At 35.4% G+C, this 20,562-nt stretch overlaps 1 protein-coding gene across 4 annotated transcripts in view; it reads left to right on the top strand.

Moving 5' to 3' along the window:
- The first annotated feature begins 552 nt into the window (after positions 1-552).
- Positions 553-20,562, top strand: part of LOC131954442 (eyes absent homolog 1) — a 99,320-nt gene continuing 79,310 nt past the window's right edge. For all 4 annotated transcript variants that reach the window (XM_059318110.1, XM_059318113.1, XM_059318112.1 and 1 more), the window contains exons 1-2: positions 553-635; positions 15,588-15,761. In XM_059318110.1, coding sequence (XP_059174093.1) covers positions 15,720-15,761 — 42 coding nt within the window. In that variant the 5' untranslated portion in view covers positions 553-635; positions 15,588-15,719. The remainder of the gene's footprint in view (positions 636-15,587; positions 15,762-20,562) is intronic.

Raw genomic sequence — 20,562 nt, forward strand, 5'->3', positions numbered from 1 at the left:
GCAGTTGTTTAATTTTGGAGTTGTCTCTCTTAGAAGAGTGGCTGTCCCCAGCTAACGAGCCTTACCTGCCAGAGGGTTCGAACTCGAGACTTTTCGGTTTAGTAACCATGAGCTCTACCGACTCGACCACGCCAACCCCTTTAAATTAATCAATTAGGTGCGTTTCAAATAGGGGGAGATGTTATTGTTAACCTTAAATATTAAGGGATGTAATCCAGGTTATACAAAGATATTTTACGAATTTCTGTAGTTGTCTTTCTTTGATTGAAAATAGATAACAAATTAAAACAAATTAGGCTTAAAAGTTGAAACAACAGTTATATAATTTAACTTTACCTGTTGCTCAAATGTTCAATTTTAACTAATCTAAATTAGACTTTAAAACAATGATATTTTGACTTTCTTTCAACTTTTTGTAGCTAATCAGAAAATCAACAAAAATAATAAAGTAGGCCTAACAGTAACAACCTGAGGAGAGCTCTTTAATTTAGGAGATAACTTATACATACAAACTTTCCTTATTTCTGCTAGAACCGGAAATTGTGTTGCAGATGTCAACATACTATGGACATAGTTGATATCAAACAAGTAGAAAGCGCTAAAACCGAAGTTCATATTTCGATAACAGGAAATCAGTAAGTGTTATTAACAGTGTGTAATTAAAAGTTAATGACTTTAAGTCAAAATCATTTTATATGTGACTTTTTATAACTACCGAGACTCTTTTTGGAAGCAGCTAAGCTAAATTTAATTTATTTCACAATTTTGAACGCGCAGGACAAAATAAATATTAAATAATATGGTAATCTATCGTTTTAGGTACGTAAAATCGGCCGCGACTAGTAATGTGAAAAACAGGTGACTCCTTACATTTTAATAATTATTTCACATTTTGATGAGGATTTATGTTTTGAAAAATACAAAAATGTTTCCTTGTTTCATTTATGTACCTGTTTTTAAACAATTGAATTAAAACTTTTCAGTAATAAATGAACACCAGCGATGTTTCCAACAGATGCAACCACGCTCATTTACTATAGCAGCCATCTTGTTTAAGTTTTATTTTTATAGACATATAGCGCGAGATTCAGGCGGAAGTCACTCTATTTTACAAATGGCTGCTGTTTATATAGCAAATCTTGCTTGCAGACACAGCTGTTTAAAGTTAATTTCTGGCCTATATTGATATATTTAGCCATTGATTTAGGTTTATTATTCATTTATCTATAATATTTGACACAAACATATCACAATATACTTCTATTACAGCCTTGACAATGAGGTAACGTTTTCGTACATTAATAGCCGCGGGCGATTTTACGTACCCAAAACGATAGATTACCAATAATATAAATATTTTTAAATATATAGATCTAGTCAGTGGCTTCTAAACAAGATATTATTAATTAGGCTTCTTTTTAGGCCTAAATTTAAAAAGAAGGCCTAAAATAAAATCTAGATCTAGTTATATTTAATAAGTAACAGTGACAGTAGCCTATCTTGATGACATTTTGTGAGGAGAGTAGCTAGTCTAGAAGAAATCTTGGGTAAAACAGTATTAAGTATTTTACTCCATTTCCTAACGTTTTTATGTGTTTCGGTTGTGTTTGTAATAAAATATGCTCAACTGGAGGTGAACGTGAAGTGGGGAATAAAATACGCTAAAATGGAGTTTTACCAAAATCTTATCAATTCTAGCAAGATTTGAGTTTGAGTCAGATTTAGTTTAATACTAAATAATAGTTAGTTTGGCCTGTGCATATGCTGTTTAATTCGTAATACTTTTGATTTCATAGTTTATAGCCACCCTCATTTAGAAAACACAAGTAAAAATGGCATCGATCTTACAATGCTTCAAGTACATGTAGTAAGTGTAAGACAAGACAATAAGAATAATGCAAGATGTAAGAATTTGAAGGTAATTGGCGAATTAAAGTAGCCAAATCTGCAGTTCTATAGTGTATTCGGTTAATTAGAACCATGTGTGTATGAACTAATTTTTATGTGGCGTTTCACAAAAGCTGCATATAAAAAAATTCTGATATAGGCCTATAAGTTGTGTGTGCTTCGAAGCAAATATCTTTAATTTAAGTGAATTAGTTTTAGGCCTACAAGCACTAGTTTTATATTAATGACTGCAAGATCTTCATTACTGCAAGCAAACTATAAGGTAATTATAATCAATTAAGTAAAAATGGTCAATTTTTAACAGCAGGTCAACCTTGAAATTCACCATTTATTAAGGCATTATAAATTATCGGTAATCCAAACCAGAAATGATGAAGGGTCAGGGATTGACTAAAATAGATTTTTTTAAAGTTGTTTATCAATCCCGGTAACCTTTACCTACATACATTCATTCCTAAGATATATTATTCTTCTGTGAGTTATTTTAACATAAACGAGATATTCAAATGCGAACCCAGGTCACTTTTAAAGCTGTTTTTTTATCATGTAAATGAAGATTTTTAGGTGATAAAAAAGTTAATATATGCTAAATTGACTTTGTTTATAATTGTGATAGCGTTTATTGATACTTTTTCCATAAATAAATAATTTTGATATTTTCATAAAAAAGCCTACTGTGAAGTTGCCTAACAACTTGATGTTTGGCATGTTTGTCAATTTATGAGAATTTTAAAAAATAATGGTAAATTATTTTGATGCTTTTGTCCACATCTAACTAAATCTATCATCAAATTTTAGATTAATTCTTAATTAAACTTTAAACCTATTCTGTTGAGTAGTAGAATCGTTTCCATTTTAAGATCTCAAAACACTAAAATTATGCCGATACTAAAAGCACTCATCCTATCTCTTACATATATGTGACCAATGTTTTTATAAAAGAAAGCAAGTTTGTTTTCTAATTTTCGGTATAATCAAAAGCTCAATAATATAAAGATTTTATTTTAAAATTAGTAATTTTTTTTATCATAAACCAAAATCTTGCAAATTTTAAATTATTAGACTATCATACCTGTTGCTGCGATCTCAGAAGAAAGGAAATTCAGTAACACTCATTTTGATAACATTCAATTACTTATTGTGGGGACGGTGTGGTTGAGTCGGTAAAGCTCATGGTTGCTAAACCGAAAAGTCTCGTGTTCAAACCCTTGGGCAGATGAGGCTCATTAGCTGGGGACAGCCACTCTTCTAGAAAAGACAACTCCAAAATCAAACAACTGCTGCCTTGTAGTTTGTTCTTGGTTGGACAAAGGCTATGAAAGCAAATCCAAAAAGAAAAGCAGGCTGAAAAAGGCATCAATGGCCTCAATGGCGCATTACCAGTTGGCATGTATCCTTAATTGTGTTGAGGGCGTGGTCGACAAAAGCTCATGGTTGATAAATTCTAAAGTCTCGAGTTCAAACCCTCTGGCAGAAAAGGCTTGATCCCTTCCAACGCAAAAAATTAAGAACGAAGAAGAAGAAGAATTACTTATTGTAATTTTTAGTTAAAACTTATTATAAATTTCAATTTTCAATGTGTCATTATAATTCAAGTTCTTGTGGATATATTTTTGGTTTTTTGTCTGTAACACCAATAAATCAGAAGATTTTCCATGTGAGCTGGCTGCATTCATTTGTTCATGTGAGAAGCCCAAATTTTGTCCTACAATCAGGGTTTTTATCAGGGTTACATCAATACCGTTCCAGCGTAGTATTTTTTAGAACGCTTTCCAACTTAGTATTGTTTAAGTGTGTGGCGTTGTTATTTATATGTATGTTTAAATCAATGTCAGCACTATATTTTGTGAATATTAGTTGTTGTGGTGAGGGGTTGCCCACATGTCCACCCATAAGCTCTGAGGTTGCTGTATGAAAACCTTTTGTATGTTGATCTCCCTTTGGAATGGTGAGACAGATACCTCTCAGAGAGTTCCCAGATGTCAGCAGTGCCAGGTGCATCTCCTGGTTGGATTTAGTCTTAGATTTTAGTAGCAATCCTAGTGTATGGCACTTCTTAGAACAAATATAGGCCTCTTAGTGCTCATGAGGCAGACAGAAGCGTTAAGGTAACACGACTGCTGGTTACCAAAGCATTGGTTACTCATGAAATATCTTACACATTTTAGCTACCAATGCTTTCACCATAGGGATAAAGTATGTTTATGTTATTCGCCTTGCATCTTATAGCTTATTGTTATACACATTTTTATTTATTTATTTTAATGTTTTATTTTAAAACTGAGATGATAATTTAACAAAATTATAATTTCCTCAACCATAAAAAAACTGTCCTCAGTGCTTATTCATCTAATGCCATTGAAATTTTACGCCCTAAAATTAAAAAAAATTGAATGAAATTAAAGGATATTTTATTACATTAATTTGTGAATTGAAAACAGCCAACTTACTATTATCAGTAGCATTTTTAACTAAATTTAAATAGTTTAGAATTCAAAAAAGTTTTCAGTGGCAATTCAAATGTGAACAATACATTAAATTAAATTTCTTTTTTTTTTAGTTGTAGTTAGTAATTGTAAAATGATACATACTATATTTAAAAGTCCTTGCTTAAGTTAGAAAAAAAGTGCTATTTATATTCTTCCAATCTAATTAATTCTAAGTTGATACTCAAACACACTAAATCCAATCAATATAATTTTGTCAATATTCACCTTTAAAGATCACATTTTGTTAGTAATTTCTGTCACTTTTAAGGCTAAATATTTGTAAGCAACATTTGTAAACCAATGTTTACTGCTACATAGTCATCTCCCATTTTATTAATGACAATTCTTGCAAAATCTGGCCCATTTTAATTTCAGCAATTTCTGTCAAACTTTCAAGATTTGTTCATTTCCAATAACAACATTAGGATATCTGTTTATATACCAAATTAGATTTTTAAATTATTAATTAAAACTCAATTAAATGATTATATTCTACAATGAAATGGGAGATAACAAGATTAAGTAGTAGTAGTTGTAATGATCAGTTGATCAAAGTAAGCTTGCTCTTGTGGATGTTTTGAAACCTGAGGGTTTAACAAAAATTTTAATCCGTGGCAGATAATTTTGTTTAGTAGTTATTTATCCTGTTTAGAATCAAATATTTTTTGTTGGGTCATCTTAATTAAAACTAAATATGGTTCAAATTGGCTTTTGTTTATTATTTATTATTTTGAATTTTTAGTGCATGTTGTTATACATTTTTAAAATCCTTTTTTACATTCTCTTATACTAAATATAGAGAAAATATTGTAATCATGACAAAAAAAAAATTATGTTTTACACCATCCAGAGTTGGAATCACCCAGTTTTTTTAATCTGTTCAGGAACATACTCTAAGTGTGGTAATCAACATCCTGTTTCTCCACAGTAGATAACTTGAGCACCCTTTCAATTAGCTGGACAAACTTTCAAAATTAAGTATTTGATTAAATGCTCAGGTTTCTTTCACATTTTGAGCTATTTTCATTAAACAGAAGTGTACCTTACTCCATTTCCGTGTGAAACAATAACTTGAGTACAGTTTCAGTTTAGTAGTTAAGTAGATGAAATTCAAAAATAAGTATTCAATCCCTTAACTTAATTTTCTTTTAGTTTTCTATTGATTTCCGATACAGATTTACATAGTGGTTCTTTACTCTCTTTTTGGTTTCTTAAATGCAGATAATTTGTGTATGGTTTCAGTTAGTTTGACAAAATTGATTTACAAATATAAGTTCATATCAGTTGACTTCTGACTTTTGCATTATTTCAGGTAACCAGAAATGGTATTTTACTCTATTTCTGATTTCTCAAATACCTTTAGCATTTGATAATTTTCAATCTTAGTCTCCAAAAGCAGCATATTTTACGAACTTTTTGGCCAAAATGAACATGCATTTTTTCCCACAAACCTACCTTCTATTTCTACAGCCCTATTCCACTATAAGTGCCATCCCACTACTGCTTTATTTAAATTTAAATCCCAACTTTGAAACAATTACATAAAAAACCTATAGAGCTAGAATGGCTAATTTTTACATTTACTTACTCTATTTTAAAACAATGGTAGTCTAATTATTTTGAATTTGCATTCCAACAATTTTTCTAATTAAACTGCCTAAACTTAAAACTTGTATGTATGAACTGTCTGGTGTTGATATAAATAGTTTTCAATATAGGCACTTTACTGAAAAGCATCTCCAATCTAGTAGGCCTACAGTATGATATAAATAGTTTTCAATATAGGCACTTTACTTAAAAGCATCTCCAATCTAGTAGGCATACAGTATGTAATGAGTAACCAAATCCACACACTGCTATATCTGTGTGCTAGTATATGTATAGAGTATAGATATTTACTCAACCGGGTTTACAGATACATGATTATGGTAAATTTGAAAGATCCAATATACCATGCTCACATAAGTATTCTGTGACAAACTTCATACCAACCAATCATCTTGTAAACCATATATTAAAAGATAGTTCAATAGAGTCAGGTTAGGAATATTTAATCTGTTTTGTTAATACTGATGGACAGCTGACCACACTAAAGTCTTTCAATGATATTTGCCTGTTAAGGTTTACAGCAGAGATAATATTTTTTTTTAAACTTTCTAATATTTCAATAGTAGGTTTTATTGTACAATTTATTATTAAATGATATACCATCCACTACCTATTAGGATTATATAATATTTACCATCCCTAACTAGATATTTGATAAAGTGGAATATTCTTACTGGAAATAACAGTTTTTCTGAATTTCTTTTTTCTGAATATTTTCTATCTTTAAGTAGTTAAAGTTACCTTAAAAGTAGAAAGGACTGGTCTCTAAGAAAAAAAAAACAGTTATAATAATTTTTATTAACTATATATAAGCTACTTACAAAAAACACATGAATTTTCTTTGTAGTAAAAAAAAAGTTTAAATCCATTTTTGTACAAGTATTAACATATTAAATGACTTGTGTCAGTTTTCACCGTATATTTAGAAAAGAACTGTGACAAATGTATGAAAAATTGAAGCCATGTCCCCCCCCCCCCCCCCCCCCCCCCCAAAAAATTGTGCAAGTAGCGCTGGCCGTCTCCGATTACTGACTGTAAGATGAGAAAAGGAATAAATCATTCATGGCAGTCCGGATGTACCATGGTCTTTTCTTCCCTACCTTGTAACCGTACACCCGAGTGTAGCGAGATATCAATAACGCTCTAAAATGCAGGCTGGAACCCGCACAGCCCCGCCATTATTCCTGCTAGCATTATGTCATTAACTCCCCTTTCTTGTCTTACCGCTGTTTGCCCGGGTGGGATTTTGCTTGCTTAATTCCTGCTGGCTGGTTGGCTTGGGTTCAAAAGGGGACATAATTAACCGTGAAGAATTTACTATTTGTCTCAGTCACGACAAAAAAAATTAAGTCGGAGCTCTGTGGGCAATAACAATTTTCAAAGAAAATTAATTATATAAAAAAAAAGTATAGATTAAAAAAAAAATGATGCTAGAAATTTGTCATTAAACATCTGTCATTGAATACATTTTTGCGTTAAGCAAATAATATCTGTAAGGTCCGTGTCGATAATGTTTGCATCGGTGTCATACAAAAGTTTAACCAGTTACCCTATCAAAAGAAATTATAAAAAAAAAAGCCTCGTTTTGTGTCTACTAATCGCATGATTTGTGCCATCGATGTTGATATATTTAAAACAAAATTACCAGTACGATCAAACTTGTTTTATCAGGGAGGCCTATGTAATAAAAATGGTGATAAAAAAATGCGAAATGGATAATTGCGGAGAAAACAGTGTAGGCCTACATGGTAATTATTTAAAAAAAAAAATGATAATCTAAAGACGTTGGGGAAAGAGCAAAGAATCACTATATTTAAATTGTAGTATAATTAATAATCTTTCCACAACATATTTTATGAGATGGAAGTATATTATTAGTATAATTAGTCTGTATTTGCTCATTTTTCTGTTTGAGCTATTTTCGGTTACGTTTTTTTTAAATTCCGTTGCGCATTTCAATGAAAGTCAAATAATACGCGCAGTGTTATTAGCGCAATTTCCATTCTGGAGAATTGCGTTTATTAACCCGTCATTTCTGGATGTATGAATGTATGAATGAATGGATGGATGTGTGTCCGCAGCTTTAAGTCGTATCTCCTCCTCAACGAAGCAATATCGATGACTAGTTCCAAAAGCAATTACGTTAAGCAAGTTACGAGGATGAACATAGGCTATAAAAATTCCGGGTTTCTTTCATGAATTTCCCGGAAAAGCCAAAAAACCTCGAAAAAAAGCAGTTTTTAGCCCATATCTCGGCAACCAGACCACTTAGCGACTTGAAACATGTACCAATCGATTCCTGCCATAATTTAGAACAATATTGCCGAAGAAAGTTTTCAAAAATATCCTTTCGTTCGGTCACAAAAAATTTTTTGAATTATTTAAAATTTGGACCGAATTAGTAGGCATTTTTTCCAACCACACCACACGCGTCATCACGTTCAATAGCTGCACCATCACGTTCTATTGCTTCGTCATCACGTTCAGTAGCTAGGCGCGCAATGGTTTTTAGTCATGTAACTCTATTGTAAATAAAACATGTAAAATACTGAAATTTTTTTTTAATAAAAAACGTTTTAATAACTAACCAATGGTTTTACTAACCCTGCTCTTGATTTACGCTACGACAGAGCTATTTTTAGATAACATAAGGAAATTGCGCTAAAATTGTCACTAGACTTTTTAATTAACTTGTTTTTTAAATTGCCTTCGAAGTAGACCTACAACTTTCGCTACTGGTGATATCAATTTTTAAGAAAGTCTAATAATTATTTAAATTCTTGAAAAAAAAATTACACAAATCTACGAAGACGAGGCGATTGTAATTATACTATATGTAACTACATTGTCACATGTATATGTATGCACTGTATAATTTAGTGAGTAAAAGCACGTTTACAACCCGAAGCTTCACGCTGTTTCGTGTATCGTCAAGAGCCTTATACTTTATGTATCGAATCAGTATTCCTATTCGTCACTCTCATCAGCATGGTGTTTTGTTGGAACAACTTATGCTTTGAACACTATGGGTAACAGACGAAGCCATAGCGTAGAACATTGTGCACTATTATCGTTAAAAAAACACAAATTGGCATCGATGTTATTGTTTATTTAGTCAGCTGCTGGTTTCTCTACTACTCGCGTCCACTGGTGGTAATAACTTATCTTGTACTTATAGCTTACGGTACTTGTTTACTTAAACTCGTGTGTTTGTTATGTTGTGTACAGTAATCTGTGATAAATGTTTGGCGCTTGTTCTTATTCATATATAGTAGACTTGCTATATTTTTAAAAACATCTTTGGACTTCTATGTGTATTAGGGATCATCCATTTATGACGTCCACAATTTTTTTTGGATTTTGGACCCCACCCCCCGCGTGTGGACGTCATAAATGGATGACCCCTTAGATACAATACACACGATCTGTGGTATCGTGCACAGTGTTTCTTCCAGACTTTTTTCTCTGCGTGGGGGAAGGGGGGGGGGAGGACACTGATAAAAGTATATATTTTCTATACACATTCTATTTAGAAGATGCCTTGAAGAAACTCTGATCGTGCATGACACCAAAGCGCTGCTATTTCACACATAGATCTATGTACAATTTAGAATTACCGACAACTCGCCCTGACGCTCATTTTAGACTAGACAGGTTTATGACAGAGTAGTCCCCCCTCCCCTGACGATTGGGTTTTATTTGTTGTTTTGATAGCGTATTCGCTCAATCAAGTGTAAGCTCGCTTTGCCCTTTGACTCAACTAGGGCGTATGTTAAACGTGATAGATGCGCTAGTCATGAGTTACATCCTGTGTAAACATTCAACCAAATGTATTCATGGAGCTGTGATTTAAGCTGTGCAACCACCGTCAAGAAGAGAAAACATAAATCCTATTTTTTCCCCCAAAAAAATGTTGGTATTGCTAAATCTGTTGAAGGCATTTTCAATAATTTGTTAAACTCCAATAACATTAAGCTGCCCTTTTAAAAGGTGATGTTGCGAGGTCTGGACGAAGGCTCTTGGAGTCTAAGTAAAAAAACAACAACCCACATGCCGTTGTTAAACTACACTATATCTTAAAGATGTGTTCGTTTACAAAAAAAGTCTTTTACACCCATGTTCTGTTCGTTATGCTTGAAATAAACTAACAGAACTGATTAGAATACAAATGAAATGCTACCAACTGAACGTTTTTCGAGTTTTTCGAAGGTGGAAAATCAACAAAAAAAATATTGAAATATCAAAATATTCATTTAAAAATTAATTTGTACATGTTTTTAAAGTTTGAAAATTTAAAAAAAAATGTTATCCACAAACTAATTTTTTAAAAAGGTTTTCTAAAGCATGTCTTGGATTTGTTGATAAAAAGAGTTTTCATTGTTATTAAATTAAAAAAAAAAAGTTACAGGTTCGAATACACGTACAACAGCTGAACTATTATAATTGTTAAAAGAAACATGCCACAGCTGTCAAATTTAAACACGTGACAACAGAAACTGACCAACTTGACCTGATCATTGGACTCACCATTGAATATTACGGTATTTGTCTCTACCTATACATTTGACGTGCAACAAAACGGCTCAAAATTAAATACAAAGTTTCAAAAACGTACCTCCTTATCAATTAGAAACCTCTTATAAATGTTTTTTTTTTTACTCACAGTTGTTATCCAAGTTGCTGATATTAAACATTACAAATTTTCCCGTTATTTATTTTTCGTAAGGGTTTTGAAGCATTATTTTCCATGCCCCGTCATGTCTTTGTTTAAATACACCCTGAGATTATTTACATTGACAAGTCTCAAGCAGGGCTGCATGGTTTACGAACTCCGGCGTCTGGTGATGTAAAATATTTTATATTGATCTTTCTGCACCACTCTCTCCTTGTATCAGCGATGTAACTGATACATTTGTTTTAGCACGCTGAAACCCTTTCCCCCGTCAATACGTAGCTTCAAGTCCTCTAGTCGACTGTTACTTGCCGTGTAAAGCAAGCTGTCTTTCACGGGTAATCTGTGGTAATTGGTGCCTTGGAGCCGGGATTTGGATGTAGACATAATATTTTGCATTGAAAACATCGTATTATTTTTCGTTGATGTGGGTTATAGGTTTTTTTCTCTTACAATTTTCATACTTCTTTAATGAAAAACAACTATTTGTTGAAATAAGTATTTAGATTCAGTTAAATAAAGTAAACGGATTTTGTTGAATAAAGTAAATGTAAATAACGCAAGGTTCAGATGAAAGTATTTTAATATTTAAAATTTTAACATTTTAAAATGTAATTTTAGTCTGACAAGAAATGTTTGGTTGTCGATCCCGCTGTGTCGGCCAGTACTGTAAACAAATCTAGTTTAGATACAACATAAACGTATGATGCAAGTTTTAATATATTTAAAACAAACTCTCTGGTGTCCAGTGGTGTTCACATGTTTTGGTGTTTTGTTTTTCTCAGGGCGTTACAAGCCTTATAATTTAAGGAACAAAATACTCGTTTACTTGGTTTATTCGTTAGCTCTTGTTTATGATAAGGTATAGGTTTTTTTTTTTGGGAGGAAAATTCCCAAACTATATTTTGATGTCATAAATAATATCGTCATAATCTGTCCGATTTTTAAAAATACTCTTTTTATCTACTAAAAAATATTCTTATAGGAAAGGCAGTTTTGGAAAAAACTAAAATGAAACAATGAAATTAAACAGCTTTCGAATCATAAATTTCTCATAAAACATTTGGAATATGATGCTAAAGCACCGTGTTGATCTGGGCTTTAGCACAATAGTTCAGGGTTTCTTTCAGACATTTAAAACATTTTTTTTTCGTAAACGGGTTGGATAATGATAAAAATATGTATTTTCTGTATAAATCATATAACATTCTGGACAAACCTATTTTTGAAACTAGTTAAACGATAAGCAAACAGATTACTTGAGATGGCTAAGTCAGGTCAAATTTAAAATGCTTCAACTAACGTTAAAAAAACAACAACCATTAAAAAACGAAGAGTTAAAATTTAGGATTAATAGTTTTTTGAAGTCACGATGATAGGTAATTACGGTGAGCAGATTCTGTCAAGAGACAACAGCCTGACAAAAAATACTCTGCTAACATCCAACACACTCCAAGTCTAAACTTCGAAATATTAGCTGCCATTACAAAAAGCCGAATCTTTTATTAACTTGAAGTCTCTTGATGTATACTTTTCTGAGATTTTTAGGTACATTCGTAGGTAAAAAATAAAATAAAATGGGCCAGTATGTACCTGCAATGTTATAAATATTTTTAGCGCTATCATTTGTTATATTATAAAATAGTTCTAAAAATATGCCATTCCGTTAGCCTGCAGGAGGTAGCTAAAATAAATTAGGAGTGGGTTTTTATAAATAAACACAATTAGAGCTCGAAAGGGATGTAATTTTTATAAATATCAACGAGGAAGTCGAATAATTCTGATTATATCCCTTGACTCGATCAAAAGTAAAGTGGTAAAACGCGTCTATCTGATATTATTGTCTGTCCTACTCGTGTTTTTTTTATCTTCTCCACACTTGAAAAGATTTCCTCACTTTCAACCGCGTCAGCGTGGAATCCTCTAAAAGAAGTCCATATCTAAATGAAAGTTGTGGTTACTTCCCCTTATCCATCTTCTCCTACTCCCCCCCCCCTCCCTCCCCGGGGCTTGATTGACAGGCCCGGTCCCCACCCGACACCATGTGCTAGCTATAAAGCCTCCCCTCACTACCTTTGATTATTGTGGTCGCGGCTCCATTGTTTGTCTGCCATGTGTTTCTTGTCCATCAAGCCAGCGTTTAGGCCCCCATGTAATTACGCCTAGGGGCTGGCAGTTTATTTACTTTAGCACTTTAATAATCCGCTCCGAAAATATAACCACCCCTTAAGCATAGCTTCACATTTTTTTAGCGGCAAATTGAAAAAATAAACTCACCAAATCTCCGAATCTAGGAATGGCTGAGCCTGCCTACCCTCCTTATCCCCCACCCCCACCCCCCCACCCCCGGTATACTCTGTTCAAGCGTACCTCTTTCAGCCTGGCCTGTCAGTCACGCCTTTGATGAAAAATCTAGCTAACTTGTTTGCTTTGTTTCCACCCTAGAAAAATGATTTTCATTTGTAAAACACTTCAAAGGTGTTCTGTTACCAGTTTTTTAAAGGGTGTTTTCTTCAATGTGTACAATTTGATTGCCTGTACGAATTAAGTTTCCCCTTTTGTTGTGAAATAAAAATACCGAGTTCCTTCCCCTGGCTTCCTCTTGTTATGCCGAGCACTGGGTAAATAGAAGTCTCTGTTCGCACGTGTTGAGCTGAATGGCTGACCCATTGACCAATTGAGCCGTCCAACTTGCGGGTTAGATAAAGCGGCTGCGCGGTTAATTTTATACCCGTGCATTTGGAGATTATTAATGAAAGAATATTGTTTTATTAAAAAAAAATATTAATGACTATTATAACGAGTTATTTCTTTTATTCGTCGAGGTAAACAACAGGTAAATAAGATGTGAAAAAAAATAATTATAATTAGCAATGTTTTTTTTGTATTTTCTAGAAGTAAGTTCAAACAGATTGCTCTTATCAATAGGCTACTTAATTTAAACCCTTTGTCTGGTGAAAAATAAAAACTGCTATCCTTTTTTTTGCTAGCAAAAACAAAACAGCCAGGTAAATTATATTCCCTAATCAGTAGCTCATGTTTAAGTATAACTAATGCATGATAATATTTGTTTAATAGAAATTCCGCATTGCTTTCGTGGTTGATTGGTTTAATTATCTCTTAACAAGCGCTGCTTGATACCCCTACGTTTATATTTACTTGTGAGGTTAAATCAACTTACACTGGGAGCACAGACAGGAAGAGCCATGGTTTATATCTGGTTAAAGACATGAAGGGCCATGGTTAAAGCCAGGGAGGGCCATAGTTAAAGACAGGGAGGGCCATGGTTAAAGACAGGGAGGGCCGTGGTTAAAGACAGGGCCATGGTTAAACTTAAAGACAGGGAGGGCCATGTTAAAGCCAGGGAGGGCCGTGTTTAAAGACATGGAGGGCCATGGTTAAACTAATGACAAGAAGGGCCATGGTTAAAGACAGGTAGGGTCGTGGTTAAATACAAGGGGGGGGGGGGGCTTGGTTAAAGACAGGGAGGGTCGTGGTTAAAGACAGTGAGGGCCATGGTTAAAGACAAAGAGGGCCTTGGTTAAAGACAGTGAGGGCCATGGTTAAAGACAGGTAGGGCCGTGGTTAAAGACAGGGAGGGCCATGGTTAAAGACAGGGAGGGCCATGGTTAAAGACAGGGAGGGCCGTGGTTATATCTGGTTAAAGACAGGGAGGGCTATGGTTAAAGACAGGTAGGGCCGTGGTTATATTCGGTTAAAGACAGGGAGGGCTATGGTTAAAGACAGGTAGGGCCATGGTTAAAGCCAGGGAGGGCCATGGTTAAAGACAGGGAGGGCCATGGTTAAAGACATGAAGGGCCGTGGTTAAAGACAGGGAGTGCCATGGTTAAAGACAGGGAGGGCCATGGTTAAAGACAGGGAGGGCCGTGGTTAAAGACAGGGAGGGCCATGATTAAAGACAGGGAGGGCCGTGGTTATATCTGGTTAAAGACAGGGAGGGCCATGGTTAAAGAATTGAACGGCCATGGTTAAAGACAGGGAGGGCCATGGTTAAAGACAGGGAGGGTCATGGTTAAAGACAGGGAGGGCCATGGTTAAAGACAGGTAGGGCCGTGGTTAAAGACAGGGAGGGCCATGGTTATATCCGGTTAAAGACAGGGAGGGCTATGGTTAAAGACAGGTAGGGCCGTGGTTAAAGACAGGGAGGGTCATGGTTAAAGACAGGGAGGGCCGTGGTTAAAGACAGGGGGGGGGGGGGCCATGGTTAAAGACATGAAGGGCCGTGGTTAAAGACAGGGAGGGCCATGGTTAAAGACATGAAGGGCCATGGTTAAAGACAGGGAGGGCCATGGTTAAAGACAGGGAGGGCCATGGTTACAGACAGGGAGGGCCATGGTTATATCCGGTTAAAGACAGGGAGGGCTATGGTTAAAGACAGGTAGGGCCGTGGTTATATCCGGTTAAAGACAGGGAGGGCTATGGTTAAAGACAGGTAGGGCCATGGTTAAAGCCAGGGAGGGCCATGGTTAAAGACAGGGAGGGCCATGGTTAAAGACATGAAGGGCCGTGGTTAAAGACAGGGAGTGCCATGGTTAAAGACAGGGAGGGCCATGGTTAAAGACAGGGAGTGCCATGGTTAAAGACAGGGAGGGACATGGTTAAAGACAGGGAGGGCCATGGTTAAAGACAGGGAGGGACATGGTTAAAGACAGGGAGGGCCATGGTTAAAGACAGAAAGGGCCATGGTTAAACTAAAGACAGGGAGGGCCATGGTTGTTTTAGTTGGTTAAAAGGTTGGAACAGCCATGATAACAGTTGGTTTAAAAGCTGGAAGAGCTTAATGTTTGGCTCTGAAAAGTACACACTTATGAGGGGCACTGATGCGTGACGTAAGTTTAGTTGTTTTTCTATCGATATTGACAAACACCCGTACTTTATTTTGTCCACAGGATGTGCCCCGCCCCCGGACCTGAGGTGGGCCAGAGAGGCATGACGTTCACCCAGGGTGGACTTAACTAGCCGCGTCACGGCTGAAGGACTCCATACATTCCATAGGCTTGAACCAGCCGGCGACACAAGAGATGGAGGGCAAACATAAAGCAGACAAACAGCCGGACCGAGCGGTAGGTTTTCATTGTTCATGTCTGAAAAAGTACCCCATCTAACAGGTTCTAAACTATCAATGGCTGGTTGTATGATGGAGGTACGGGTGGCAAAATGGCAAAAGTACACACACGCTATTAGTATACATATACACATGCGTATTCGTATACATAAATAAAAAAAATTATTTAAATAAATGCCCAACTAGCAGGTGATAATTGTGTCGCAAACCATGAATTTGTCGTTTAAATTATGTGAAAGTTATTGCACAAGCTCAAGCTACTATTTATGGGGGGAAATGGAGTAAAACACATACTACTACTACTTGTCCTAAATGTGTGTATACATACTATCCCATTTGTCTTGGCCGTCTCATTACTCACTTTATGATGATTTAAAACAGTCAATTGAAATCTATATTATCCTTAATCATTTTAACTGTTATGTTTGTTCGCTTTTAACTCGTTACCTCTTTGGTATCTTACATTCTTATATATATATATATATATATATATATATATATATATATATATATATATATATATATATATATATATACATATATGCCTATATACATATAAATGATGTGAGGGTTGTTATACAATGCGTTGATTTATGCTGGTATATTTTTACTAGTTAAGAATTTCTTGTCCTATTTCATAAAGACAGGCACATATTTTTATTGCATATATTTAACTTCATGCTCATTTTACGACGTTGTGAATATTGTGATAGCAGAGGTTGTAGCAAGAGTCGGTCATTTAAAAATGGGGAGAAATGTTTTGCTTTCATTTTTATTTTATTTTTTTCAAGTGAGAAAACGGGCAGGCTTATGTTTGTTTAGTTTACTGTAAAAGTCAGTGAAGCAAGAGCGTGAAAGGTACGCAACTCTTCTTTTAGCCGAAAGGGATATAACCTCTGTCGTCACTCGAACTCAAGCTGAACATTTACCCCGGCGCTCAGGCTTGAAGGGAAAACAGCGAATCCCCAGCGGAGCGGCCAACAATACATTGGGCGATGAACGGTTAACTAAAAACTCATCCTGGCAACGACAAAACGGTAATGATACAAAAAAAAAGTCAAACAGCGAAGAGTGGATGGGGGGGGGGGGGGGGGGGGGTGAGAAGAAAAAAAAATAAAAAAAAACTCCCTGCAAACGATTGATAATGGAGGAAGGATTTAGCAGCATCTTGCTAGCTACTCAAGATTTGATGTGACAGATTCCCCAAAAAGGCGGCTGCAGCAGATGTTCGTTGAAAGTGGGGTGGCGAGGGGTGGAAGCGAGACAATAGCACCGGCGGGTTTGTTTGTATTTTGTGTGTGTGTGTGTGCTGCTTGCCCTTAACTCGCCTAGTTTTGTATCAACACTTGAGCCGATGTTGGCCCCCTTGTCACTCGGACCTTAGGTGATAAACTGTGAGAGAGAATGTGCGTCTGTTGTGTTAGATTGGCTGGCATGTGGTGATCAGGGGGGGGGGGGGGGGCACAAATAACGGTGTGTGTTAAGTAGGGGTTACAAATAACACTGTGTGTGTTAAATAGGGGTCACAAATAACGGTGTGTGTTAAGTAGGGGTCACAAATAACGATGTGTGTTAAATAGGGGGCATAAATAACACTGTGCTTTAAGTAAAGGTTACAAAAAAGGTGTCTTAAGTAGGTGTCACAAATAACACTGTATGTATTAAATAGGGATCACAGATAACACTGTGTGTGTGTATTAAATGGGGATCACAGATAACACTGTGTGTGTTAAATAGGGATCACAGATAACACTGTGTGTGTTAAATAGGGATCACAGATAACACTGTGTGTGTATTAAATAGGGATCACAGATAACACCGTGTGTGTGAAATTAAATAGGGATCACAGATAACACTGTGTGTGTATTAAATAGGGATCACAGATAACACTGTGTGTGTGAAATTAAATAGGGATCACAGATAACACTGTGTGTGTATTAAATAGGGATCACAGATAACACTGTGTGTTTAAATAGGGGTCACAGATAACACTGTGTGTTAAACAGGGATCACAGATAACACTGTGTGTGTATTAAATAGGGATCACAGATAACACCGTGTGTGTATTGAATAGGGATCTCAGATAACACTGTATGTGTGAAATTAAATAGGGATCACAGATAACACTGTGTGTGTATTAAACAGGGATCACAGATAACACTGTGTGTGTTAAATAGGGGTCACAGATAACACTGTGTTAAATAAGGGCTACAAAGAATAGGGATCTACCACGGTGTCTTAAATACTGTTACAGTAACACTCTGTCTCAAATAGGACTCACAAAATACTTGTGTCTTAAATAGGGGTCACAAATAACACCGTGTGTTAAATAGGGGTCACATATAAGACCGTGTGTTCAAAAAGGGTCACAGAAAACACTGTTGAACAGGGGTCACGAATAAAACCGTGTTAAAATAAGTGCTACACAACATTTTATGTTGAATAACGGCTACAACAATGTATTGAATATGGGCTACAAATAACATTACAGAATATGGGCAACAAATTACATTGCTGACTATAAGCTGCAAATAACAACTCTATTATGTTGAATACATGTTGTTACATGTAGCACGGTCGTTTAGAATTCTTTTCAGTAGAGGACAAGTTGGATTAAACAAACTATATAGGTCGCCGGATCTTTTGAAATGCTTCTTAGAATACTTCGAATTGTTTTTGTTCGAGGTGTTTTTTGTGTGAGGTATGTTGAAATGTTGAAACGTCATCTTTATCCGGGTTCGTTTAAATGTTTCTTTGAAAATATTTAATGACTTCTGAATTAAACGTCATCTTTATCCGGGTTCGTTTAAATGTTTCTTTGAAAATATTTAATGACTTCTGAATTAAACGTCATCTTTATCCGGGTACGTTTAAATGTTCCTTTGAAAATATTTAATAACTTCTGAATACATGTCCTCTTTGTACCGGGTGTATTAAAAGGTTTGTCAGAAATAATAAATAGCTGGGCGCTGAAAAATGGGTCCTGTTTAACGACGGCCGAAGAATTCATAAAACGGTACGTGATGGTTGGTTAAATCATGTTTTTTTTTCCTTCAAAATAAATAAAAGCTTTGATTGATATGCTCATGTTTTTTCATTGGATCAAATATCATTGGAACGTTTTTTTGGGAGCTTTTTGTTTTATGTTAACTTATGTATTGGAAGGCGTGGTCGGAAGGTAGTTCCTACGACTACTAAGCCAACAGTCGAGTTCAAATCCCGGCTTGAGTGGTCCCTACGTCCACCCAGCTGTTGGGGTACCCGACTCTCTATCCTTTTGAAGCAGATTAATATACGATAACGTGAACATGTGTAATTATGAGACTAATAATGTGCGTGATAAAAAAAAAACAACAGAAATTGTATTACTTTAGTAGAGCACTATACAGTATTTTGCTCTACTTTTGTGGACCGGCTAACAGAAATTGTATTACTTTAGTAGAGCACTATACAGTATTTTGCTCTACTTTTGTGGACCGGCTAACAGAAATTGTATTACTTTAGTAGAGCACTATACAGTATTTTGCTCTACTTTTGTGGACCGGCAAACAGATATTGTATTACTTTAGTGGGCCGCTATACAGCATTTTGCTCTACTTTTGTGGACCGGCAAACAGAAATTGTATTACTTTAGTAGAGCACTATACAGTATTTTGCTCTACTTTTGTGGACCGGCAAACAGAAATTGTATTACTTTAGTAGACCGCTATACAGCATTTTGCTCTACTTTTGTGTACCGGCTAAAAGATATTATATTACTTCAGTATACCGCTATACTGCATTTTGCACTATTTTTGTGTACCGGCTAACAGAAATGGTATTACTTTAAGCTTTGCTTTCTTTAACCGTTACTTGTGGGCCGTGCCTAAACAGTCGCACACTACCCATCACAGGACATCTTTATTTGTCCCCTACACAACACAACAACACACATTAAGATAGATGAACAAAAAAATACAAGACGTTTCATAGCTTTGCTGGATCCGAGGCAGACACATTCTGAAACGACAGTGTATGTTTTTATTGGACACCGGTAATTTAAACAAGTGTGGAGGGATGAAAAAAAAAGCAAAAAACTTTTCGTTTATTTACAAACAAACTTTGCTTTTTCACCCTTCATTGGTTATCCGACATTTGTCAGGCTACACAAATCTTCTGACTGCGAATTAAAGCTAATATTTTAGTCATAACGGTTGTTTTGCTAGCTCCCCGTAGTCTTGAAATGATTCTCGCCTCATTAATGGCTCGTCAAATGGCAAAGGGGAAGCTACTCGCGCAGGGGAAAAAACTGTTGGCGTACCATTCCTCACCTTCTCTTGCCATCGTTTCGCTCTCGCCATTGACGAGTTTAGCAGAGAAATGGCTGGGTGTTATTTAAAACAGAAAAAAAATGGCACATCAGCGGAGGTTTTTTTTTTCGGGTTCTTTTTTTTTTGGGTTCTTTTTTTTTTTTTTGGAGGGAAATTTGTTGAAATGGAAATAAATTTTTATGTGGACGACACCAAGTCACGATTTTAGAAAATAATTTAAAAAATAATTTAATTAAAAAAATAAATATGTGTAGATGTTCACGATGATTTCTAGACTCTACGCGGAATTCGCAAATGTTTATAGAAATGTGATTTTGAGTGGTAGGGTAATAAAGTATCAATTCCCAGTAAGTGGCTTGACGTAGAGTGGTTTACACTAGCCAATGACATCCGCCGATAAGAGTGTATGTTGTTTAGCTTTATGGAAATGGTCAAACGCCTTTTGGACCATTTCATTGTACAACGAAACAAGCTTGCTCTTCGCCCTAT

The sequence above is a fragment of the Physella acuta genome, unplaced genomic scaffold (genome assembly GCF_028476545.2).
Source record: "Physella acuta isolate Inbredline_101_S28 unplaced genomic scaffold, ASM2847654v3 ptg000999l, whole genome shotgun sequence".
Taxonomy (NCBI): Eukaryota; Metazoa; Mollusca; class Gastropoda; family Physidae; genus Physella; species Physella acuta.